Raw genomic sequence first — 25843 nt, 5'->3', positions numbered from 1 at the left:
TACACAACATTTGATACGTTAATATACACAGCACTGCATTCACCACGGTCTACACATTTGCTCCTCACACCCGTACGTTACAGCCCATTATTTACGCCAGTTTGATGTATGACAGCAACTGATTCAGATTTTAAAACATATTTAGTCTTCTCTGCCTTCGTATTGAAAACATCTGTCATAGGAAACCACGTGTGTGCTTTATAAATCTGTGTACGTGTTTACACATTTGAAGGAGATGAATTATAACATAATGCCTTTATTTCATTTTTCTTAGTTGTTGGATTGTGTTCAGTGATGGTTCGGTGACACCCTTAGACATTGATGATCCCAAGGATTTTTCAGTTACTGTGTCATCATTGGATGAAATGGTGGTGTCTGTCCAGGCAAACCTTCAGTCCAAATGGCCGGTTGTGGTTGCACAGGGTGAAGGGCAAGGTCCCTTGATTAAATTAGAGATGATGATTAGCGAACCCTGTCAGAAGACCAAGAGGAAGAGTGTTCTTGCCGTGGGTAAAGGAAACATCAAGGTCAAATTTGAACCAAATGTTGCTGAGCACCTAGGAGGCACCAACGATATCGAGGGCATCAGTCAGGAATACAAAGACCACTTCAGTAATTCCATACAGCGTGAGGGAAACCAGGAGAGAGCGGTTCAGGAGCGGTTCCAACATGGCGCCTCCGTTGGCCAAGAGGAACGTAGCAACAGAAGCACAACCCCACAGTACCCCCTGGAAGGAAAGGATAAGAAATTGCTCAAGAGTGGTGGTCCAGACTCCTTCACAAGCTTCCCCACTCAAGGGAAGTTACCGGAACCCAATAATCCCAGTGACCTTACAGTGACCTCAAGGGGGTTAACTGACTTGGAGATCGACATGTATGCTCTGCTCTGTGTCTTCTGCTTGGCCGTTTTGGTCTTCTTAATCAACTGTGTGGCATTTGCTTGGAAATACAGACACAAAAGGTTCGCTGTGAGCGAACAAGGCAACATCCCCCATTCCCATGACTGGGTCTGGCTTGGGAATGAAGTAGAACTTCTGGAAAACCCCGTGGACATCACCCTCCCGTCGGAGGAGTGCACAACCATGATAGACAGGGGGCTGCAGTTCGAGGAGAGGAACTTCCTTCTCAACGGCGGCTCCCAGAAGACTTTCCATAGTCAACTACTCTTTTAGAAACATGACTAGGGAAAAATCTAGTCCTCTCTTCAAGATCTGTTTGATTGTCATACAAGTTTCATTACCTGGGACTTGTCACCTCTTTCCATTGACTGCACGTTCATTTTCTCCACCTACCCTCACATCAGTGTTCAGGGGCAGTGTGTAAATTCATATCCCTACTTTATCTTTTCTAGTTCTCCTTATTTAAAATAGCTTGAATTATACAAGAGGATTCACTTAATATATGAGTGTCAATAAAAGAGTGCTATTTAACAAATAAGTTTTACATGAAACTTTTTTCCCACATGAATTTTGGGGAAATGTTGCCATCACAAACATGTTTATTGTGTTTCCTCTGGTCATTATAGCTTCATGGGGGAACTAATGGGGGTCCCTTCTTGGGTGGGTCCAATCTCTGAAACTACTTCTAGCTCTATTTATGAAGCACTATGAGTATCAATTTTTTTGCACCCAATGTGAAATCTAAAAATAGTGTTTCTATGTACAGAAAAGGAATTGTCAAGGAAACAGCTGCAGATGAAGGTTGCCATTTGTGTGAATAAACGTAAAAAGAAATAAATAGATGATATTCCAATTTGACAGTATGTAGACATCCATCTATCTGATGACAAGTGAGATGTTCACAATTATTTTTGTGGTAGAAACAAAACATCCAGGGCATCTGGGAGGTTCAGTCAGTTAAGTGTCCGACTTCAGCTCAGGTCATGACCTCACAGCTCATGAGTTTGAACTTTGTGTCGGGGTCTGTGCTGGCAGTTCAGAGCCTAAAGCTTGCTTGGGATTCTGTGTCTCCCTCTCTCTCTGCCCCTTCCCTGCTCATGTGTTCTCTCTCTCTCTCTCTCTCTCGCTCACTCTCGCTCTCTCTCTCTCTCTTTCTCTCAAAAATAAATACTTTTAAAAAATTCAAACATCCACAGGATGCACAGTGGAGGGAGGAAAATAACTGGCCTGGGTGCGAACACACATGCACACACAAACACACATGCAAATCACAAAAGGAAATGGCAATTCCAAGATTGAGCTGTTGTTAGGGAAAACACAGTGGCTGTAAATCAGTGGCAAAGAAGAAAGAAATCGCATAGCTCATAAAATATTGATTCTTGCATAACTTATAAAAGAAAGAAATTGCATAACTTATAAAATATTGATTCTTGCATAACTTATAAAATCATAAAATGTTACTGGATAAACCACAGGAATGGTCAGAAGCAAAAATATTCAGGGTAAGAAGATTAAGTACAATTTTTTAATATTTATTTTGAGAGAGAGAGAGTGGGTGAGAGAAAGGGAGGGACAGAGAGAGAGAGGGAAAGAGAGAATTCTAAGCAGGCTCCACACTGTCAGCACAGAGCTTGAAGCAGGGCTCGAATTCAGGAACCGTGAGACCATGACCTGAGCTGAGATCAAGTGTCAGATGCTTAACCAACTGAGCCACCCAGGTGCCCCAAGTTCAATTTGATTAAGATGGAATAGCTGTTGAGTTGGACTTTGGGCTAGAAAAGCCCTTCATAGTCTCTGCTAAGCCATTTTACTTACTTTACCTTTTTCTCTCGGAAAAAAGCTTTTTTGAAGGTATAATAAAAAATTTTTAAAGTAGTAGCATGATTTTATTGATGTGGTTTAGTACAGTGTTGGACAATCTTAAAATCCTATATTCTAAACAAATTCAAGCACTGCAAATGATATATTCTTGAATGTAGTTGACATCTAACAAAGGCAAGTTCTAATATGAGCATCCGTAAGTTGAATAATATAATTTAAGTTGGAAGATAGGCAGCTTTGGTTTTTCTGAATTTCTCTGGCTCCCTTTTCGGCTGGATATTTGGGGTCCAGCCCTGTTCAGCGGAGTTGGACAGAACCAATCTACTGGGCTCATTCATTCATCACTTCAATTCATCATCACTTCAATTCATCATCACTTCAATTCATCATCACTTCAATGTTTCCAGGCAAGCAGCAAGGGATACCCAAGTTCTGGGATCGGGCCACTCCTGAGGTCACCTTCATCATCCTTCTTGAAGTGAAACCATCGAACAGTTAAGGACTACATTGCCACTGTGTATGGCCAAGTCTAGCCTAATCAGTTAATGTACCACAAGTACCTGAAAACAAAAAGTGAGGCTAAAGGAGAGAAACAAACAGTTCATGATAATGACTATGCAGATTTTTTTATGTGAAGATTTTAAAACTAGTTTTAGATCTTAGAGTCCATCTTAAGGTGAAATGATTACCTTTAAATCAACTTTTTTGCAGTCACGTCAACATGTCTACACTAGTATGCCTAGGCTGTCTACTCACGTGCACACATGACTACATTTTCAGTTGCCTGTGCGTAGAAATTCCCAGAAAGAGCTAGCACTCATTTATTGAAACTAAGAATCACATACATCGAAATAGGCTCTTTCCAGGTCTCAAGTCAACTCTTCCTAGATAGAGCCAGTCCATATCGTAGGGCTGACACTATCAGGCTGTAATACCACTGTTTTCTCAGAAGACCTTTTAAGGTACAGCACAACGCAATGACCAAAATGATCCTTTTAAATCTCGGCCTCTGCTGTAGTGAAGTCTGAAAGCTTAAAGATTGTGGTTCAAGTCTGTTAATGACTTAAAGATTGGATTTTGCCACCAGCAGAATCTAGAGCAGAGGGTCTCCTCTCTTCGAGTTTTGAGATTGAGCAGAGGGAGAGACTGTTACTGTAACCAGGGCTTTGTCTCTGAGGCAGGTTCTCCTCTTTTGGGGCTGAAAAATTCAGGTGGTTGTGCACCAAGGTGCATCTAACAAAACTCACAACATCCTCCCGGAGGCACCTGCCACCACATTAACATGATCTTAATACAGCAATTAATGCTTACTTATTTATGCTTTTTTCGTCAGCCTTACTGACATTGTTCATTTAACAGTTTTAGTTAAAATAATCAGTTGACTGGGAGACTTGCTACTTTTGATTACAGAAGGCAAAGGCATAGGAAATTAAAATGGAGGATGGAATGTTCAAATATGCATTTGGTGGCTGTCACAAAAATTCACCTTTTTATTACGTTAAAAACAAAGTAACAATCAGACTAGTACGTTTGAGGGGGCTTAGGGGAGGCTGTGCTTTGGTGGAAACCCACAACATGAAATTCTCGGAAAAAAGGCAACGTAAAAGCTAGAGCTAAAAACAGGCCGTAAAATAAGACAGCGGGACAGGAGCCGCTCAAAGAGCTGTCCCCCCGGGATGGCCAGAGCACAGCCTGAGTGCCACCAGTCAGCTGACTGGGTCTATCTCGACACTCTCTCAATCAGATCTGTTGCCGCACACAAATTTTGGAATTTCAGAACGTGACACTGCAGGTAAGTGATAGTTGTAACATGTTTTTCAGAAGTGGCAATCACAAAAAAGACACCAAACTACATTGCCTCTGATATGGCTAATGTTTGTCAGAAGGTAAATGTGTCCGTGGCCATCTTAAGCCACAGAAAATTTGGTCACATTAAGCACAATAACCCCAATGGTTCATTTGACATCTGGTTACTTAAAAAAAAAAAAATCAAAATTCAGGGTATTATAAATTTTCTAAGATTCACTCCGAAACAAAAGGCTAATTCTGCATACAGAGTTTTACCCAAATGTCCATAGGCATTATCATTATTTACACAGAAGGTTTCAATCTGAAGTCACCTTTGGCAACCTCAAAATATATAAACTATGAACTTCCACAGTGGAATTATATGTACTTGAAAGTTGTGGCCTCAAAATACCCACGTCCGGGATCTATAGCGACACATGGCTGAACAGGTAAGACACAGATTCAGCGTTGCGTGTTCTTCAGATCGCCTCTGCCAAGATCATCGAGATGTCAATAACCTGAATCTGGGGACAGTGTCTCATTTTGTCCTCCCGCGGAATGGTGTTTGTGACCACAACAGCCTTAAAGGCGACATTATTTATTCTGGAAATAGCCGGCCCAGAGAAGATCCCGTGTGTGAGGACAGCATAGACTTTGGTGGCTCCAGCTGAGAGTAGCCTGTCCACGGCGTGGCAGATGGTGCCACACGTGTCAGCCATGTCGTCCACGAGGATGACCACGCGGTCCTTCACGTCGCCCACCAGAACCATCCGGTCCACTTCGTTTGCTTTCTTCCTCTCTTTGTGAATCAGGGCAAATTCCACATTCAGCCTGTCCGCAATCGAGGTGACCCTCGTGGCTCCCCCGGCGTCAGGTGAAACGATGATACAGTTGTCCCACTCGGCAGTGTTCTCCCGGATCCACTGCAGGACCACGGGCTCTGTGTACAAATTATCCACCGGGATGTCAGAGAATCCCTGGAGGTGAGAAGCATGCAGGTCCACGGTGATGATGTGATCTGCCCCAGCCACTGACAGCATATTGGCCGCAAATTTCGCAGAAATCGGAGCGCGGCTCTTGTCCTTTTTGTCTTGTCGGGCATACGGAAAACACAGGATCACGGCAGTCACCCTGGAAGGCGACGCGACCTTACAGGTGTTGTTCATGATGAGAAGCTCCAGGAGGTTGTCGTTGACTTCCCCACAGCCACTCTGGACGATAGAGACATCTTCGCCCCTCACACACTCTCACCGATCTCGACGCTGGTCTCCTGGTTGCTGAACTTCTCAGTGACCACCTTGCCCAGCTGCAGGCCCAGACGGCCGGCCACGCGCTGGGACAGGTCCTGGTGGGAGCTGCCACTGAGGAGCACGATGTTGGGCATGGCGGAGGCAGCGGTGGCACTGGAGGCTGCGACGCGAGCGGGAAGGCACGGCTCGAAGGTATAATAAAAATTTTAATTTTTCTTACTCTCAATTGATGTTAGCAGAGAAAAATCTGTTCAAAATAATAGTAGCAAGAATGTACCCAATTCTGTACGTGCACATATAAGGGAGATGAATGGCACCAATGGTACGAGGGGCAAGAGACAGGAATCCAGATTTTTATTTTATTATTTTTTTATTGTGTATTTATTTTTGAGAGAGAGAGAGAGAGAGAGAGAGAGAGAGAGAGAAAGCGGGGAAGGGGCAGAGAGAGAGGGAGACACAGAATCCGAAGCAGTCTCCAGGCTCCGAGCCGTCCGCACAGAGCCCGATGCAGGGCTCGAACCCACGAACTGCAAGATCCTGACCTGAGCTGAAGTTGGGTGCTTCACCGACTGAGCTACACAGGCACCCCAGGAATTCAGATTTTTAAATACTTTACTTTTAAGCTAAATCTTTAATGCTGTCTTTCTTTCAAAGACAGATCTTAAACAGAAATAACAAACTAGCATCCTAAATTTCTGGGTCTGTACATTGGCACCTCATTATGATTCTATAATTTCAAATTATTTTGTCATACCAATTTTAATGTGAAAAAAGGAGGTCAGGCCAGCACCCAGTGGAAAACGACTGCTCCCAGAGCGTGAACTGTGATTCTGACCTTGTCTCCCAGATGCAACTTCCTGATCATAAGAGTGGTTTTCTCCCTGCCTTTGCTCTCTTATCCGTGTGAGGGACGTCTCATCCCATTGGGAGTCAGTGGGTAGAACCTTCTGTTCTGGTGGTGTTCATGGCCAGCTCACGTGACATCACAGGTAGACTTGCATATCTGAAGACCAAGTCTAAGAGATGGAACTTTCAGGAACAGGGGTAGGAAGGTCCTACAGACTGGTCTGAGGCGGCCCTGTGACCCCAGGGGCGATGCCTCGCAAAATTCACAGTGGAGCATGGCTTCGGGAGGGACCGTCCACCCCAGCTGCACTGTCATTTTCCTGTGTCTCCTGTCTATAGGATGCCTGTGGGTTTATCAACAGGAGCAGATCACCGGACCTGCCCCCAGGAGCTGGAATTCTGAGTCCTGAACATGTTACTGCTGGGGTTGAGGAGTGAGGTCGGTAAAGCTTGACTTTTTCAAAAATCTCACTGGAGAATGAAGCCAGGAGCCCCGAATCATTTGATGTAAAATCAAAAGGTACCGCACCGTGGGCATCGAGCTTCTGAGGCTTTGCCCTGAATGCAAGAGTGCGGTGACATAGCAAAAAAAAGTCGCTCATCCTTGAATTTTTCTGTTAGGAAAGAGAAAGAAAGTTATGCTCTTTCTGAAACCACGGCCTGCCATCCTTGCTGCAGGCACTGGGCCCGATGGTCCCCACGAGAAAGGGAGGAGCCCCTTAGTAGAGGAGTGACCAGGGATTATGCAGAGCGGTTCTGGACATGATTACTGGAATAGACCTACGTCTCCGGTGAAAGCAGACGTGGGCATCTCACAGGATGCCTTAATGGACTCAGGGTCTCAAGATGATGGTTCCTTTGAAGTCCCAGATCCTTTGCAGCATTGGTCTATCTTTTTTTTTTTTTAAGTTTTTAATTATCTTGAGAAAAAAAAAAAAAAGAGAGAGAGAGAGAGAGGGAGAGCCAGAGAGGGAGGGAGGAAGAGTATCCCAAGCAGACTCTGCAGAGCCCGACACGGGGCTCAAACTCGAGAACTGCGAGATCATGACCTGAGCTGAAACCAAGAGTGGGACGCTTAACCAACCGAGCCACCCAGGCGCCCCAGTACCGATCTTAATCATTGTTTTCAATCAAGGAAACGGGTGTCTGTTGTAAAGTACGTAGGAAGCGTGGACATGTATAAAGGAAAAAAAAATAAAATGTCAGAAATAACCACCAGCAGTAACAACAAAGATTATTTAAAAGGTGGCTGACGCTTGCAGAAGGAGCTTTTTTGTTAGCCTTGGGATAATTCCGAGGTTTCCCCCAGCATCCCCTGGAGGGGTGGCCTCACTTCTGGAGAGAACATGCTAATTCCAACATAATTATTCAAATGAAGTCTGCTCCTTCTCACCTTATCTCCATTTGGATACTTGACATTTGGCTCAAGCATAATGGGAATTCGCTTCTGAAATAGAAGCATCTAAACTCAGTGACAGGGTGAGTCATGAGCAGTCAGCCAGGCGCGTCCCCTGGAAAGGAGACGTTGGGGGTGAGGGGGGTTTGCGTGGTGGGTGGGGACACAATGGATGTCACACACCCCCACCCCCACCCCCGGGGCGAGGAGCCTGTTGAAGGCAGCCTGCAAAGCGCGACACTTCGCCCGGCGAGCTCGCTCGGCTTGGGTCCACGATGTGGACACGTGGCGGAGGGTGGCCGTGAGAACCGGGACATGTACCGCGTCCCTGAAGGGGAGTTTGTGGAGAGAGAGAACGTGGGCACGTTCAGCGAGATACAGTCGCTCCTGGGCGGTCCAATCTGCTCCTTGTGCTAAAACTCAGCATAAAGTCAAAAACTGGACGAGGGCTGGGACCCCCTTTTCCAAACGGCCCCCTTTTCCCATACATCTGCGGGGGCGTGTGTAACATTTAAGAAGCAAAAGAATAAACATTTTGGTATGAAACCACAGGGGCTCTAAATTTCGCCGAACTTTGACACTGACTCTCATCCACTTAGCAAAAATTTCCCGGGGTTGTATCTGCTCTCGACGTTTCTTTGCCCATTAGAAGCCATGGGCTAACTTCACTGCTGGTTGCCATCTACATGACAGACACCGCATCCTGAGAGGCATAACCCAGCGTGGAAAAACGGACCTGAGTTATTAGTTCTGAGATGCAGCGCCCCGGGGTCTGACGCCGTTTGCTTAAACTGAGCGGGATTTTAGTGGATGGGATACTCACATCGTGGGTCCGAACAAACAATTCCATCCAAAGCGCGAAAGGCCCTTGCTGCAGGATGGAATGACTCAGATTAATCCTGGTTAGTTTGTCTTGGGAGCGCCCCAGGTTTATGCATCCTTGAAGGCACAGAGGGGACAGGTGCTTCTATGAGAATTCACCTAAAACACTGTGGGTGTGAGAGGTCCGTCCCCTGGGTCTGGGGGCAGGGGGGTTGCCGTTTTGGAGACCAGGAGATGGGGGTAGGGAAGCAGCGACCTCACGGAGACAGTGGGGTTGAAATCCATGGGCACGCTAAGTCAGGAGACAGCAAGAACAGAAGACACGAGATGTTTTCCCTGGGGATAAACGGCACCCAGCAAGCCCCAGGAAACACCACCTGTACAGAGCAAAACTGACTTCCTCGCTTTTATTTTGCAAACAGACCAGGTTAATCCCAGACTGAAACCATCCAGAAGTCTCTCCAGAACCCATGGGAAAGCGAGAACATCGAGGCAAGTGGGAAGGTGCATTCTCAGTTTCACGGCCACGTGGGTAGCCGAGTGTTACGGTGACGACATTAGGCGACAAGCCGTCTGTGTGTTTTGAGCAGAACGCTGGTTGCTCCCCACTTCGTGAGCGGGATTTGGAGGGGCCAGTGCGGGTGGGGCCATCCGGGGACGACCCTGTCCAACAGCGGCGGCAGACGGAAACTGCCTCCTGTCTCAAAACAGCAGTGAAACTGGTTTTGCTCCCCTCAAAAGCCTCAGCCCACAGCTCTGTCCATGTAAACACGACATGAATGCCTTCTGAACTAGCGGCCATCTCTCCAGTCAAAACTATCCCGATTAATATCATGTGCATTCTCTACGAGAAAAAAAAAAAAAAAACCAAAACACTAATTTAAAAAGATGCTGAGGAGGCATGCTAAAATACGGAGTTTGGAGTTTAGATCCGCGATGAACTCAGGGCTCAACACAAAGTGTCAGTGTTCAGGCTCGTACCTCCGATGGACCGAGGTGGCTGGTTCTGTTCCGTGTGCTGGTTGCCAGACCGGATTCCACGATTCCTCCAGGTTCCCTGCCCCTGCCGTCCGCACACCCAGTTTCCCCCAGGGTTTCCGCAAATAGGACCGACCGCGTTGGGTGGGTGCATGTTGGCTGAGGTTACTAAACTGGCCCTGCCCTCCCAGCGATCCAGGTGGTTGGCAAACATCCCTATGATTTGACAATATTCCCATCTCAACAGTTGGCGGCTTTTTGCAAATCAGTAAGGGTAAGTGTGAATGTAAAAGTCTTAAAAACGCTGGGAAACTGGGGGCGCCTGGATGGCTCAGTCGGTGAAGCGTCCGACTTGGGCTCAGGTCACAATCTCGCGGTTCATGGGTTCGAGCCCCGCATCGGGCTCTGTGCTGACAGCTCAGAGCCTGGAGACTGTTTTGGATTCTGTGTCCTCCTCTCTCTCTGCCCCTTCCCTGCTCTCTCTTTCTCGAAAATAAATAAACATTAAAAATTTTTTTTTAAAAAAACACTAGGAAACTTCACCTTTAAGAAGCATTTTAGGGGCGCCTGGTTGGCTCAGTCGGTTAAGCATCCAGCTTTTGATTTTTGGCTCAGGTTGTGATCTCACAGTTGGTGGGTTCAAGCCCTGCATTGGGTCTGTGCTGACAGCATGGAGTCTGCTTGGGATTCTTCTCTCTCTCCTCTCTGTCTGCCCCTCCCCTGCTCACACTTTCTCTCTCTCACAATAAAGAAATAAACTTAAAAAAAGAAATATTTTATTTATTCCCGCAGCCGCCCAGACAAAAATTTTCTGTAGATAGTTGCTCCCATGTACTAAAGACAGGAAGAGGGGAGGTATTTTTCACATCTCACTCAGGTCAAACCAAATGAAAACTCAGAAGAAGGAACTATTCAAGGTCTAGCTGATGGTTCTCTTTGTTCCTCTTTTGAGCTATATTTGTGAGTGGCTTGGATGTGGATGTGGATGTGTATGTTCATGTATGTGTATTTGTGTGCATGTGTGCGTAGTGTGTATCGTGTGGTGGGTATGTCGGTGTTCGTGTGTGTTTATCCCTGTGTTTGTGTGTGCATATGTGTTTGTGGTTGCCTATGTGTGTGGCCATGCGCGTGTGCCTGTACATGTGTGGTTGTTTACGTGTGCTGTGCGCGCGTGTGTGTTTGTGTGTGTCTCTGTATTGTGCGTGCCCGTGTCTCTGTGTGCTCGTGGGTGTATGTGTTGGTGATGGGGGCAGGGTATGGGTCCACGATCCCCAGGGTGCTGGTGCTACACAGCCGACGGAGCTCTAGAGACATAAGAAACACGCAAGACGTGTTTCTGGGGATTCTGGTTGGGTCTCCGAGGATTTGTGCAGACATCCCAGCTGAAAAACTGTCAGGTGCATTTGCCAAGTTCTCCCGGCCGTACGTGCACTTTTCAAAACTGTCAGCATCACCCTGGCCATTTTGGCAAACGCCACACTTTGCTTTCAGGAGGCAAAGAGATATCTCCCTGGAAATCCAGGGCTTGAATCGCTTGATAAGTCTTAATAAATCCCCTCAGCCAAGCCCGCTCTTTGTCTGAGCCCCACAGGGACCTGCGAGTGAGTGGGCACCAATGGTAAAGGTCTTTGAGAAGTGCCGTGCCTGCCTGCTTCAAAAGAGCTGGCAGAATATGAATCGGAACGCTCTCCAAAATTCCCAATCCATTCTTCCCCATCAGCATAATTTCCGAGCTATAAAAAATATTTTTCACTAACAGCTTCATCCAGTTCGCTTTCTGACGGAAAACAGAGCCGAGCCACTGGCCGCTGACGGCTCTCGCTTCTTCCCACACCTCGGTGTGCACCGATGCTTAGTAATTGCATTCCAGATTGGAAGCAAGTTTGAAATGTAACTCAAAAAAGACCAAGGACTTGAGTTAGAAGTTTCTGTGCAAAGCACAAATGCTGCATTTGAGATGGGTTTTTTTTTTTTTTTTTTTGGTATTAAAGTTCTTAATACCTGCGGAAGATTTCTTACTGAACCTCTATAATTTATATGCATTATGGTGGTAGGGGCGTTGTTTGTTTTTAGAAATCTTAAAATACATAGGAAAGTGTGGGGAAGAGTTGAATAGAAACCCTTCCCTAGTTGGAGACCCGTAGGTGGGAATAATCCAAGGGCTCTAAACTCTACCAGGGAAATAAATGTTCTTCTCAATCTAAGAAGGCTGGGATGTTATCGACGGATAAAACCAGCGGATGTCTGTGTTTCAGGAGAAGCACGAAAATGACTCTGGTGTTAATTGTTGATCTGGGTCATTTGTTCAGATGAAATGCGTGTATTTTACTTTAGATGGAGGATTGTCTCTCTGGAGACAGCAGACGCTGGCAGCAGAAACCACCTTTCTGTTCATTAGGAGAAATTGCACTTTACATTGAGGTGGGTGTGGCTTCCAAATCCGGGCTGTGTGTGAGCCTCACTTTTCTACGCCTTTGATCATGTTTTATTTGTTCAGGATGGCTTTGGTCACTCCTGGCTTGCCGCAGCTCCCATTCTTTCTGGGGGCCCGAAATCACATGAAAATAGGGGTCCCTCACGATTCTCATACAGCTTTATAAGTTTGGAACGGAACAGCCCATTCCTTTTGTGATAAAGTCTGACCCAGGGGCGCCTGGGTGGCTCAGTCGATCGAGAGTCCGACTCTTGATTTTGGCTCAGGTCATCATGTCATGGGGCGTGGGTTTGAGCCCTGCATCAGGCTCTGCGCTGAGCATGGGGACTGCTTGGGATTCTCTCCCTCCCTCAATCTCTCCCCCTCTCCTGCTCGCTCTCTCTTTAAATAAAATAAACTTCAAAAAATAAAAATAAAAAGATAGATTATAAACGAGTCTGCCCCAATGAATCAGATTTACAAAAATGGCAGGTGTAGGCACGGCTTATACAGTGTGCTTAATTCACACCTCTCCTGCTGCCTAACGAAGGGGTTTTCTTTCCCCTTTCGGTTGTGTTTTAGAAAGTCCTTTTTACTCTGGTTCCATGGCTTTTCCTCTAGGGCAAGCGTTTCCCAACTGTGAGAACATTGTGGGCGGATGTGGGTGGACCACAGCTGGCGTCTGAGAACACACGCCTCCCAGTACAGGGACTTTTAGTTCTTTCTAGCGTTTTGAAGGTTCCACCCACATGTCTGTGCAATGGTGCTGGACCCCCCCACCCCCCGCCACCCCAGCTGCACCCAGGTGCTGGATTAGGCAAAACCCAGACACCCAAACGATGTGCCGAGAGATGCCAAAATTTGCACATGGAAGGATTTGGGCGCTTCTTCATGGCACAGGGACATGGAACCACGGCGTGGTTTTTGCTGGCTTCTCCGGTTTCCACCATTTTAAAAAATGTTTATTTATTTATTTTCAGAGAGAGAGAGAGAGAGAGAGAGAGAGAGAGAGAGAGATCAGGAGAGGGACAGAAGGAGAGAGAGAGAGAGAGAGAGAGAGAGAGAGAGAATCCCAAGCGGGCTCCATGCTGTGAGCACAGAGCCAGACATGGGGCTCAATCCCACCAACCGTGAGATCATGACTTGAGCCGAAATGAGGAGTTGGACGTTTAACCGAGTGAGGCCCCCAGGCTCCCCCCCACCCACGCCCTTTTAAATACTTAACCTTCCATGGGGAGCCTTGCCTTTGATTTCTAGGGTTATCATGCTGTGGACCATTTCTTGGACTCCAAAAACAGATTAAAGGACCCCCCCACTCCCTGTGGGTGATGTTCTGGATGAGACTCACCACCTACAAAGTTTAGAAAAACCCCAAGAAGCAGCAGGGGCCAGCGAGGGGAGCAGAAGTTCAATTAACACAGAAGCGATCAAAAACCCAGGGGAAAAGCAGTGTTCCTAACACACAGTGAAAGAGACTTGATATTCTACAGACGATCCATGGTCCCAGCAGAAAAGGGGTTTATGCCCTACCCGTGGCAACTTAATGCCCATAACGTTGCTTCTCTATGATCTGTGTTGAAACAACACGCCGTCTTACCACATGTTCACGCGCGTGCCAGACTTCGGTTCCCTGTCGCGGTCTCAGAACAACGGATTGGTTCTGGGCTCCTGGGGCCAGACGTGGGTTTGAGCAAGGATTGGGGCCAGGTCCTCTGGGGGATGGTCTGATGAAGGGCCTGTGGGAAGGAGTCTGGAGGACAGTGAGGTGGGGCTTTCTTCAGGAAGCAAGGGAGGGACGGGTGGCCGGCGGGGCAAGTGACACACTCACTGGGCCCCAGAAGCTGCAGGGGAGGTGAGCCCAGCGGAGAACTTCCTCGCAAAGAGGATCAGGACGCAGGGTGGGCGTGTGCTGGGTCCAGAGCGCGAAGCTCTTTTACCGAGTTACCCGTTCAAGGAAGACTTGCCCCGGCTCCTTCTCTCTCTTCAGGATCCGCAGCTCAGACCTCAGGAGGGTCACAGAATGACTGAAAGGCTGAGGTTTGGCAAAGGGAGGAGGAGGGAATTCTCCTGCGTCTTTCATCTTCGCCTTGGAAATTGTAATGAGACGAAGCGAGCTTGTGGGCCTTAACTGGACTGCCCAGGGAAGGTGGTAAAGAGTCAGTGCAAACCGCCAAGTCAGGGAGAAGGGTCCCCCCTGGACACTCGTGACCCCGACGCCAGCGTGGGGGCTTCTGAATGCCGCCCTCGGTTCTGGCCATTCGCTAGAACGACTCCTAGGTCTAGGAAAGTGCTACCCTTGTGGTCGCTCTTATTAGAGGGGAAGGATACAGTTAGAAGCCGTCCAAGGAAGGGGTCCCAGGGGTGGGGTCCAAACGGGACCTCCTGCCGCCGTCTCCCGGTGCGGGGTCCTGGACAGAGCACCCCTCCCTGCTGTGACATATGAGGAAACACACCCAGCATCGCCTGGAAGGCAGTTCCCCCGAGCTTTGCATCAGAGTCTGTGGGGAGAGTTGGGACACAGGCGGGAGTGATGGAACTGTGTCCACGGGGTGGAATCCAACGTCCGGCTCGTCCCCGGCTGGAGGTGGGGCTCACGGGCCACCTGCTCAAATCCCCCAGAACCTCTAAGCAACCGGTTGGTCCTTCTGGCCTGGCCAAGCCCCGCCCCAGTCATCTGATTAGCATAAACTACCAGGTGTGACCCGGGAGCCATAGGCAGCACAAAGACAGAGCCACCGCTGAGGAAATGGCAGGGCTCACGGCTTCCCTCCCAGGAGGCAGGTGGAGGAAGGACAGACGTCACTTTGGACAAAGTTGATTCTTCGGCACGCGGTAGTCTATAATGTGAACACGAACAGAAAAGCGAGTCCGTGCAGGGTCAGGGGGGACGTTTGCGTGACGGTCCCGCGTCACATGGGCGCATTCTCGTCGGTCAACCGTGGACTCTGGGGGGATGGGGGTAGGCACGGGGGCTGGGGTAGGTACTGTGCTGGGGACACTGTCACAGTTATGGCATCATTATTGTGTTTTCTTCCCTCCTCCACTGTCACCCCGGGGAGGTCAGAGAGCCCTGCAGGGTGTGGCCTCTGCCTCCCCGTGTGACACTCCAACCTGGGGCCCCCTCAGCCACAAGGAGGAGAACGTGGTTGGAGGGGCAGAAGCTTGGAGGGAGGTAGGTCTGAATATTAGGATTTCGTTTCGCAGAGGGGAACCCTCGTGGTTAGAAATCGCCCACCAGCCCCGCGCTTTGGTGGCAGACGCGTGAAGCTGAGATTCAGGGCCTCCTGCCATCCCGCGGCTCGTTCCCCAAGCCCCAAATCAGAAGGCCACCCCTGCCTTTGGGACGCTGAGGCAGCCAATGGTTTCAGCCCGCGACCCTCTCAATTGGAGTGCAGGACACCATCGGGCATCTCTCTCCCCCGTCGCCGGGCCCCGGCAGGGAGTAAGGGCCACAGTCACTTCCATGCGTGTAAAGCAAACGGTAAGTCAGCCCCTCGAGCTGATAAACGTTCAGCGCAGCACCTGTCAAGCCTGTCGTGCGCGTCACCTCCCGAAGACGGCTGTGAGGACAGGGGGCTGGGTTTGCGGGTGAGGCGGGGACCGGGCTGTGCCGTCTGGTCCCCAGACGCGGGATCAAGCGACGACCCAGCTCCAGTAAAAATTCATCCCGCAGCAGGCACATCCAGTTAGCACCAGGTCGTGAGCGGGGAAGACGAAAACCCAGGAGCCTGCTTGGAAAGTTTGGAGCAAGTAATTAAGACTGCATCTGAATAATGTGATGAACACGCTTATTTATTTATTGTCAAGCTGCTTCGAGACACCCAACAACAGCCCCTCCCGGGGAGTGCCAGGCAGCAGGCACATTTGGAGGAGGAATTAGGAATGTTATTTTTAACTCTCCATTATTGGAGGAAACACACATCCGGAGCCCTTGTGAGGAGTGATTATTAGCCGTTCAGCTGAGAGATAGACTGGTGTCTACCATGCGTCGTTTTCCAATTATTTTGTTATTTTCAATGCCTTAAATGCTACAGGCACATAAAAGTCAGCTCATTTAATCTCTCTAAATTATAGCTTCTCCATCTGCCACGGTCTTACAGTGTAACAAAATCATTTCTCTTTGTAAACCCAGTAAAGTCATAGAAACAATGGAGAGGAGCTCAGATTCAGCTCTTTTTAAAAAAAAAAAAGGAATAATAAAGATATCTGAACTGGAAAATAATGTTGATATTTGTCTGCAAAGGGAGGTAGGGGATTTTTACGGGGTCGCTTATCAAGCTGACAAAAAGAAACGTACATTTATATTTTCCTTATAAGACAGTCGGGCTATGACTATGACTATGATATCGGGGAGTAGTGCTGTCCACCGGAAACAGGAAACTGGCAAGATTTCCTGACCCCATAACGCAATTCTACATCCGTGTGGCTTTGGCTGCATTTAGCAGCCTTCCTTTATTGAAACCGTCTGCCTCGCCTAGCCACCTTGGGTGCTCCGAGATGTTGAATAGAGGCATGGAAGGGGTCTGTATACCTTGCTAAGTTTATGTCACGAAATAAGTCAGTTCTTCATGTGCATGGAAAAGCGTTTGACATTGGTACTATCAGAGAGAAGGTAATGGCATTAAGGTCCCATCCTGAGGGAGGGAGCCAGTGTGGCCGGGCCAGACAGGTGCCATCACCCCCGTTGTCTGTGACCGGTCTAAGGACGGCCATATGACCCAGGAGAGGCCAGAGAGACAGAAAGGGAAGTCAGAGGAACAACTGCTCGGAAAACAAATAAACCAAAGTGGGAAAAAAAGAAAAGAAAGGAAAACTTCCCAAGAAAATTAAAAGAAAGAGCTTTTCCAAAAGAGAGGCTCTTCTCTTGCTCCCCTCCTTCCTGCTTGGAAGGCTGATGTTGGAACATTTCACGTGCGAAGCCCAGCCCGTCCCTGTGTGTCCGAGTAAGAGAAGCCACAGGAACTGCAGGGCTCAGAGCTGGTTCCCTGGGACCTGAGTTCAGCCACCTGCTGCGAGAGCTCATTCTTCACGGTCTTTCAGATGTTAATTGTAGCCCAATGTTCCAACTGGTACAAAGGAACATCCGTTTCTAGTTAGATCCTGATTCTCACCAAGGTGCTGGGTGTGGGTGTGATGCTAGCCTGTCTTTGATTAATGGGAAAACCAGTAGGTACTGGAGATGTGGAGGAGATTCTGTCCTCCGGACGTCTGGGGGGTCCGACTTCAGCTCAGGTCATGATCTCGCGGTCTGTGAGTTCGAGCCCCACGTCGGGCTCTGTGCCGACAGCTTGGAGCCTGGAGCTGCTTCGGATTCTGTGTCCCCCTCTCACTCCGCCCCACCCCTGCTTGGGCTCTGTCTCTCTCTGTCTTCCAAAAATGAATAAACACAAAAAAAATTTTTAAAGAAATTAATCTAGAGGCAGCGTTCAGGTTTTCCCGAAGGGTCTAATTGCACCGTAGACCAGTTTCTCTTTCAAATCTTCCTTTTTGTAATCTTTAAGCAACACTTCCCAGTTTTTAATCTTCTGTTGAACATTCCTACAATGTTGCCCATAATTGCCATAATATGTGTATTATTATCTATGTAATAGTTACTTTCAAAGTCTTGTTTTACTGACGCAGATGTATTTTGAAAGGAAATTTTAAACACAGGAAACTGTATGAATGGAAAGCAGGAATGGAAAACCATCCACTTATCGAAAATAGTAGGTGACTCCGGAGATAAATAAAATAAATACAAAACACTGTGACCTAGATGCTGCTACCGGCGTTAGGATTTCAGCCTGAGTTCTGCCTCTTTTATGAAGATTCCAGAGAATCGGGAAGGATTTACAGATACACACACACCAAACAGACAACTGCTCCTTGAGGAGGCCAGAAGGACACAGAGTCACGGAAAGGGAATTACGGAGTCACCATGATACTTACCGTCACATGCCCCAGAATGATGTCTGAGTACCTCGAGTAGGGGGACGTCTCCCTGTTTTGGGGGGGAGGCCTGCCCCTCGCCCACCCCAGGGGATGAATTGTGACTGGCCTCATCCCGTGGAGGTAATCCCTTTTTGCTGCCAGGAAATGGACCGGATCCGAGACGTGGGGTCCAGCGTGGGCCATTTAGAGGTTAGGAGGTGTCTTCTGGGGACTCTCTTTCTCTTGATGATAATCGCCCTGCAAGAAAGCCCTACGGACCTGTTTTCCCATCCTGATGTAGGGTTTTGAAAGGAGTATCAGAGAGATGGCAGCAGTCTAGGACCTTGGTGAGGAAACCACTTCTGAAGTCACCTCCAGACTTCCAAAGTACAAAATACATATTCTTGGGGCGCCTGGGTGCCTCAGCAGGTTGAGCATCCGACCCTTGATTTCAGCTCAGGTCATGATCTCAGTTTCGGGAGTTCGAGCCCCATATGTTGAGCTCTGTGGTGACGGCACAGGACCTGCTTGGGATTCACTCTCTTTCCCTCTCTCTCTGTCCCTTCTCCACTCACTCTCTGTCTGTCTCTAAATAAATAAATAAACTTTAAAAAGTACATATTCTTATGGTTTAGGGAACCGTTGGCTGAGTTTCCTGTGCCTTGACCTGGACGCATTTACATCCTACGTTCCTGGACTCCTCACGGGCAAAGGCTTCCTGTCACTGCCCTGCACAAATCTCGTGTTTTAGCTTCAAAAAGAGGGTGCAAGGGACACTTACATGGGTTAAAATCTCTTGCAAGGAAACTCCGATGAAACAAGACCATTCCACACAGAGGGGGAAAGACATCCTTTAGGATGTATCGATGTGGATATTGTATCTGTGTCAGGAAAACCAGCCTGTCAAGTAACAGAGTTTAATACTGGAATGGGACTGCGGGCAGGGCTGGAAGAGGGAGGGTCTGGAATCTTCAGCTGGAGGGTCAGGGGGGAGTAAATTGTGTGATCCTTTTAAAGGTGTCCACTGTTCAAAGTCCATTTCAGGAGTGCCTGGGTGGCTCAGCTGGCTAAGTGTCCAACTCCTGATTTTGGCTCAAGTCATGATCTCACAGTTCACGAGATCGATCCCTGAGTTGGGCTCTGTGCTGACAGCGTGGAGCCTGCTTGGGACTCGCTCTCTCTGCGTTTCTCTCTCTCTCTCTCTCTCTCTCTGCCCCTCCCCTCTCTCTCAAAATACATCAATAAACTTTTTAAAAAGGCCAGTTTGGACGATTTACATGCAAAATTCTATGTGATCCCAAGCTAGGTGGAGGTTTGGAAGGAGTGAGTTTTGTTTTTTTGGTTTTTTTTTTAAAGAAAAAAGTAAAATTGGGACACCTGGGTGGCTCAGTCGGTTAAGCGTCAGACTTCGGCCCAGGTCATGATCCCATGCTTCGTGGGTTCGAGCCCCGTATCAGGCTCTGTGCTGACAGCTCGGAGCTCGGGGCCTGGAACCTGCTTCGGATTCTGTGTCTCCCTCTCTATCTCTGCCCCTCCCCTGCTTACACTCTGTCTCCCAAAAATAAATAAATATTTTAAAAAATTTTTTAAAGAAAAAAGTACTGTTGGGATGAGCCCTGGGTGTTGTATGGAAACCAATTTGACAATAAATTTTCTATTAAAAATAGTAATAATAAAGGAAGAAAGAAAGAAAAAGAAAAAAGTTAAATAAAAGAAACAAAATACTATACATCCTTGTTTTTTCCCCCTTCCTTATTTTTCGCCCTAGAAGTTAGAATTTTATGGCATCAGTTTCTCTCTAGATTCAGCAAAGCCCCACAAAAATACGAGACGTGTGTGGTGTTCAGCCTACCATCAACGTTTAGGGGTTAAGTGCGGTGGAATTTGGAGGTATCCCCTGGGGGGTGCGGTTTTCTCCATTTTTACCGTGTCTGCTTCCATTGGCAAGGAGCTGGCTGTGTTGAGACAGCCCAGGATCCAGGCTTAACTGCATAGTGGCTGAGAGAAAAGGCACACTGCTTTCAGGACGAAAGCCGGTCGTCAGACTTGGGCACCCCTTCAGGAGAAGGAAATCGAGCACGATTCTCAAGCAGGGTTTCCGAGGTGGCTTTGACAGTGTTACATCTTCCCGTTGCAGAAGCCCGCACCAAACACCTGTATTTAGGCTCAGATTAAACAGACAGAGGGGAGACAGCTACAGCCTGCAAACCGTGTGCCGTCGGGGGACAATACGGCCCGTGAGTCTCCAGGCTCCTTACGGCTTCTGTCTTAGCGCGTTCCTGACACAAAGAATTGGGGAATAAACACATTAGAGGAGAAACACATCCTAAATGAGAATTCGCCGCAGATAGGAGGCTCCTGTCACTTACGGGACTCGTTACAGAACTTTACACAAGCCTGGAAGATTCTGTCAAGGGTTTGTGGGAGGCAGTGGAGAGGTCCGTCGGGGGTGCACCGGGCGGACGTACCTCTGATTTCTTCTATCGTTTTATACCCCTGGGAGGAGTCTGCCAGTCGGAGCTGGAAATGAAGGCCACACTCACCTGAGAAAAAAAGGTAAGGACGGGAAATGGAGATATTTTGGCCTCAGAGCGATAACTCTGTTGATTGAGTTAAATGCGTTGGACTCAGGTGGGAAGATACCCACCTGCGGAAATCACCACGGCCCCTGGCCGCAAACGGGAGCACGCATAGCAGCGAAGCTAGAGGCGGGAGGGCGTAGAGAGAGAGAGACAGAGAGACAGTGAGACAGAGAGAGGGAGAGAGAAAGACACACTGGTAAACCAGATGTCCCAAGCTCCTGGATCTGTGTATTTTGGGTGGGTATTGACAGATTGAAATTCATAGATCTCTCTCCAGCTCACAGATATTGTGATATATTTCCAAAGTCCCCAAGTTAATTTCTAACTGAAGATAGAATTTTCAGTCACTTACTCTACACCGTTGGAAAGCCAGCTCGCACATCCATCTGTGTTCCTGGGGGGCACTTTGAGGACATTGGCTGAGAATTACAAATACCTCCCACACTGTTTGTCTGCACGTCGCTAAGCGTGTCAACAGGAGGCAGCTGGGACTGAGTCTGCTCAGGCTCATCTCGCAGCATTCCCTGAAACGCCACGGGCCCCTGGCCCTCAGACGGGACTGCGTGACTCTGCGTGTGAAGGAGGAAACGTATACAGGTCTTGGACCCAGGTGGCCTCGTCTGCATCACAAAGAACAGAAACTGGGACTTGTCTGTCGCAGAAAGACAGAACACAGGCCAGACAGGCTGCAGTCCTACAGCCGAGACGCTCCTCTCCTCTGTCACTGGGGAAGCCACCTCACCCCTGCTGGGATCACGGCACTCCTTCCCTCTGCCTCTGCTGTGCCCTTACGGATTCGGGAGTTTCCATCAGTTTGCGGCTCCAGTATTTGCTGCTAAGAAAAGAGCATATTCACAACGTACGGGAGAAGTGAAATAATGAGTATTTGCCTGGGTGACATAATGAACGTTGCTGGGGTCTTTTAGTGATAAAAAAGAAAGCTGGCGTGCTTCTAGAATTCTCTCCCACTTTAGGCCGGCTGCTTCCCGCTCTCGTGCGCCAACCTGTCCCACGTGCGAGCTGAAGAGAGCGGAGGTTCTGGAAAACTTCAGAACCAGCCGCCGCGCGATCCCCCCTGTGAGATAAATGATGGCCTGGGGGAACGTGGGTTTCCTACTGAGGATGTGACTTTTGTTGGTTTCTTTCCAGATCTTAAGGCTCATACTCAGAATGGCAGAAGGGCAGTTGCCTGGTGGGAGCTGACGTTGTGACGGCCCTGGGGAATGAGGTCAGCACTGCTATCGTCCCAGGGACGCGGGGCGACGGTGACGGGTTCTGTTCTGCCCTGTGAGGTCGGCTTTCCCCCCGGAGAAGGGGCGAAATGGAGGACCACCGCAGTCGCCTGTACCCCGTCTGCCCCAACCCGCATCCGTCAAAACCGATCGGCCGGTGGAAGTAAGAAAATTGTGACGAATCCTCGGTTTTTCCCATGTGCTGGGTCTTTCCTGCTTGCTCTCAGATGCGTTCCCTGCTCTGGCCTGCAAGGCAGGGGCTGATCTTTGCAGACTCTGTGTCTGAGGCTTCTGCACGCATGTCTGTGTGGGCTTGACCAGCCGGGCCCGTGAGGGGAGGTTGAAAGGTTAGGACAGGGGAGGAACCAAAGCATTTCTCTTGGCACCCTCTCTCTACTCTGGGGGTGTTTCCAGCATTGGCTTTGTTCCGTCTGTGGTCCAGTCCTTCCCGCCCTTCCCACCCCAGCCCTGGGGGAGCACCTGCTTGTGGCCCTGACTTCGGCTGGGAGATTTCCCACACTAGCTCCGGCCCTGGGGATGCCGCCTTCTTTGAGGGTTTAGACTTTTCCTCAAAGTCCCAGATCCTTGGCTTGGCCAGCCCCGAGGGTACTGACAGTTTTCTGACACTGTTTTTCTCCAGATTGCCTCGCTTTCCTGTAGACTGAGCTCTTATGGCACCTCTGTAATTACTGTATATTCTCTGTAAATAGCTTATTGTATACGTATATAAATAGCATACAAAATTATCCCTGTTGAACTATGTGGACAGGTTCTGTCCTTTTATGTTTTTTTAGGTTTCTTTATTTTCGAGAGAGAGAGACAGACAGAGTGTGAGTGGGGGAGGGGCAGAGAGAGAGGGAGACACAGAATCCAAAGCAGGCTCCAGGCTCTAAGCTGTCAGCACAGAGCCCGACATGAGGCTCGAACCCACGAACCGTGAGATCATGACCCGAGCCAACGTTGGACGCTTCACCGACTGAGCCCCCCGGGCGCCCCTAGTTCTGCTCTCCTGATGGGACCCCACGGACACATCACCGGCTGGGATGAGAAGTTCACCGCGAGGAGTAGCGACACGTGTGCCAAAACACGTACGAAACGGCTTCTTGGGTTTTCCATCCAATGCCTATTCCCTGTTCATTCACTTTGGTTCAGTGACACGAGAGAGAGGTGAGTGAGCCCGTGTCCCAGGCCCTTTGAGTCGGGTGGCAGATGCAGTCATGAACATAACCAAGTGATAAAACATGTCGCCGGCAGCCTTTCATGCTGTTGAATGATCAGTGTTGGGAAGGCACAAAGGGCACGCGGCATATTCCCAACAGGCGGGGTCGCCCTGGGTGGCTGGAACAGAGGGTGTGCAGGGAACGAGGGCGTGTGGGAAGACGGGCTGGTGGGGGCTTTCGGGTGATTGCTAAGCTAGCGGTCTCTCTCCAGTGGCCCCTGGGAGCCAGGAAGGGTCTCAGGACGATGAGCGACACAAACGTTATCAGCGATACAGGGGGCATCCATACGCTCAGAGCCAGGAAGGAGGAGAGCCCGGAAACACGGGCTCGTGCCACCGTCCGTCCTGGCCAGGCTGCGAGGCAAGGACGTGTGGCCACAGCGCTTCTGGCTCCTGGCAGCGTAACTGTGAGGTCAGGATCTCATCCGGGCCCTGACACCTGCCAGGGCCCCCACACCCCAGGCCCAAATTCTTTGGATGTGTCTATCCCAGCTGCGTATACGCATCCCCATGACTCCAGAGTAGACACACGCCCTAGAAACGCATTTGCGACCCTAGCCCCACAGAGGGAAGCATCCACACGCACACCGACAGCACAACAGACGGATCTATGGGGGTCTGTTCCCTCCGTGGAAGGGTGTGCGGCACCGAGAAGGACAAAGACCATCGGGCGCAGCGCGTGACGGAGTTTGCAAGCATCCGAATGGAGGAAGCTGGGCGTCAAAGAAAACACGATACGGGTGGGGCGCCTGGGGGGCTCGGTCGGTTAGGCGTCCGACTTTGGCTCAGGCCATGATGGGTTCGAGCCTCACGTCAGGCTCCGTGCTGACGGCTCAGAGCCTGGATCCGTGCCTCCCTCTGTCTCTGCCCCTCCCCCGCTCATGCTCTGTCTCTCTGTCTCTCTGTCTCTCAAAAATAAATAAACATTAAAACAAAGGGGGGTGCCTGGGTGGCTCAGTCGGTGAAGCGTCCAACTTAGGCTCAGGTCACGATCTCACGGTTCGTGGGTTCGAGCCCCGCGTCGGGCTCTGTGCTGACAGCTCGGACCCTGAAGCCTGCTTCGGATGCTGTGTCCCCCCCTCTCTCCCTGCCCCTCCCCCACTTGCCCCTCTCCCCTTTCTCTCTCAAAAATAAACATTAAAAAAAAAAAGAAAACATGATGCAGGCTTGTGCTCCAATGAACACATTGCTGAAGGAAATCATATGTCTCCGCCAGAAACGGAGCTAGGGATCACCTGCACACGAACACAATTCCTCTCCAAATGTGCAATGGATGCAAAATGATGTCCCTAAATTCAAGTTGGACTGACTGACAAGGACTCCGACCTGAGACCAGCTTTTTCCTCATTAAACAGGTTGGCTGCTGTTGGAGAGGCGCTCAGAATCGTGCTGAGAACTCATTTTAATGTAACAAAAGGGACGGCTCTTTTTCAAGCCCCGGGGGGCGCCAGCGGCCACGGTGTGAGCCCCGCTTCTGTAAAGCGCGGCCCACGGGGTTGGTCACCGTTGCCTCCTGGGGACGGGGATGGTCCCCAGGTCCAAGGGCCTCCCTCCCGGACGAGGATGCGTGCTCCTGACAAAAGACCCATGAGGCCATTGAAATGCTCACAAATGATTTCTGACCACCGTGTGACCCTCCCACAAACCTTTATTCCTGAAAACACAAACCCACAAGGCTGTTTCAAAGCAGGCAGAATAAAGCCTTGCCCTTGGGTAGAGGAAATGAATCCTCACGTTGGAGGCTGCAGAAGGCTGCTTCCTGACGCTTAATTTTCCTATGAACCCTGTCCTAAAAGAAGAAATCTCTCCTTGCGGGACACCCACGTCCGGGAGCAGGCCGGGTGGCCACACGTGGGCGCGTGGTCAGGACCACACCTTCCTTCCGGCCACGCTGGCCTGTTGCGTCCGTGTCTCTGCACCTCCGATGAAAGGGAGAGTTAGTAACGTTAATCAGACTGCACGTTCCCCCTTCAGTCTTCAGCTTATCTTTTCCCCTTTTTCGTGTGCTGCCTTCTCTAGGTTTGGGCCTCTAGAATAAGCGGAGGGAAATTTTAAAATTTCAGTTTGAAGGCATTTCTAAAAATGAGGCCTTTTAAAGTTCCCTCCGATAAAATAGCAAGTGATTTCTGGAACTGCTCCTTACTATTTATACGCCAGTGGGGGCTGGGGGGTGGGGGGTGGGGGAATCTCCCCTCGGAGCGCCCTCTTATGTGTTACATGGGAGGAGGAATTGAAGGGTGTCCTTTTCAGCTTAAGGACAAGAGCAAAGAGGAGAGTAACTGTCACTTTAATAAAACAAGCTATGCACACGTAATTTTGTAGAGGAAGCCATAACGACTCAAACGTCACATATCAACCCATAGACGAGCAGACCTGGGTCCACCACTTAAAAAATAAAAACAATCCTGTTACCCTGTGGGGCTCCCATCAAGGTGGGTGGATGGCTTTCTTGTGCAAGCGTTCAAATAAATTAATAAAGGAAAGAAAGAATGATGGCAGTGGAAAGAATGATGGTGGCCATAGCAAGACCCCCCCCCAAGACATGTCACTAACGAGCAGCTGTGTCTGGTTCCCGTGGCCCCGCAGCAGGTCCTGTGCCCCCAGAGTCACCCCTGCCATGGAATGAGCTTACGGAGACATGGCTTCTCCCCATGGGACCAGCCTGGGCCATCGGGACTTCGATCACT

The 25843-nt window shown here is 49.3% G+C and overlaps 1 protein-coding gene and 1 pseudogene across 1 annotated transcript; one reads left to right on the top strand and one right to left on the bottom strand.

Moving 5' to 3' along the window:
* Positions 1-291: 291 nt before the first annotated feature.
* Positions 292-1190, top strand: LOC109277805 (transmembrane protein 132B-like). The gene has a single exon (XM_019467727.2). It carries the CDS (start codon positions 366-368, stop codon positions 1170-1172), a length of 807 nt encoding a protein of 268 aa, XP_019323272.2. The 5' UTR covers positions 292-365; the 3' UTR covers positions 1173-1190.
* A 3743-nt stretch (positions 1191-4933) lies between these two features.
* LOC109277812 (ribose-phosphate pyrophosphokinase 2-like) lies at positions 4934-5892 on the bottom strand (annotated as a pseudogene).
* Between the last annotated feature and the right edge of the window lie 19951 nt (positions 5893-25843).

The sequence above is a fragment of the Panthera pardus genome, unplaced genomic scaffold, assembly GCF_024362965.1.
Source record: "Panthera pardus isolate Hobbes unplaced genomic scaffold, ASM2436296v1 HiC_scaffold_14, whole genome shotgun sequence".
Lineage (NCBI taxonomy): Eukaryota > Metazoa > Chordata > Mammalia > Carnivora > Felidae > Panthera > Panthera pardus.
Note: the sequence above shows the minus strand (reverse complement) of the source record. Positions and strands in the feature narration are given on the sequence as shown.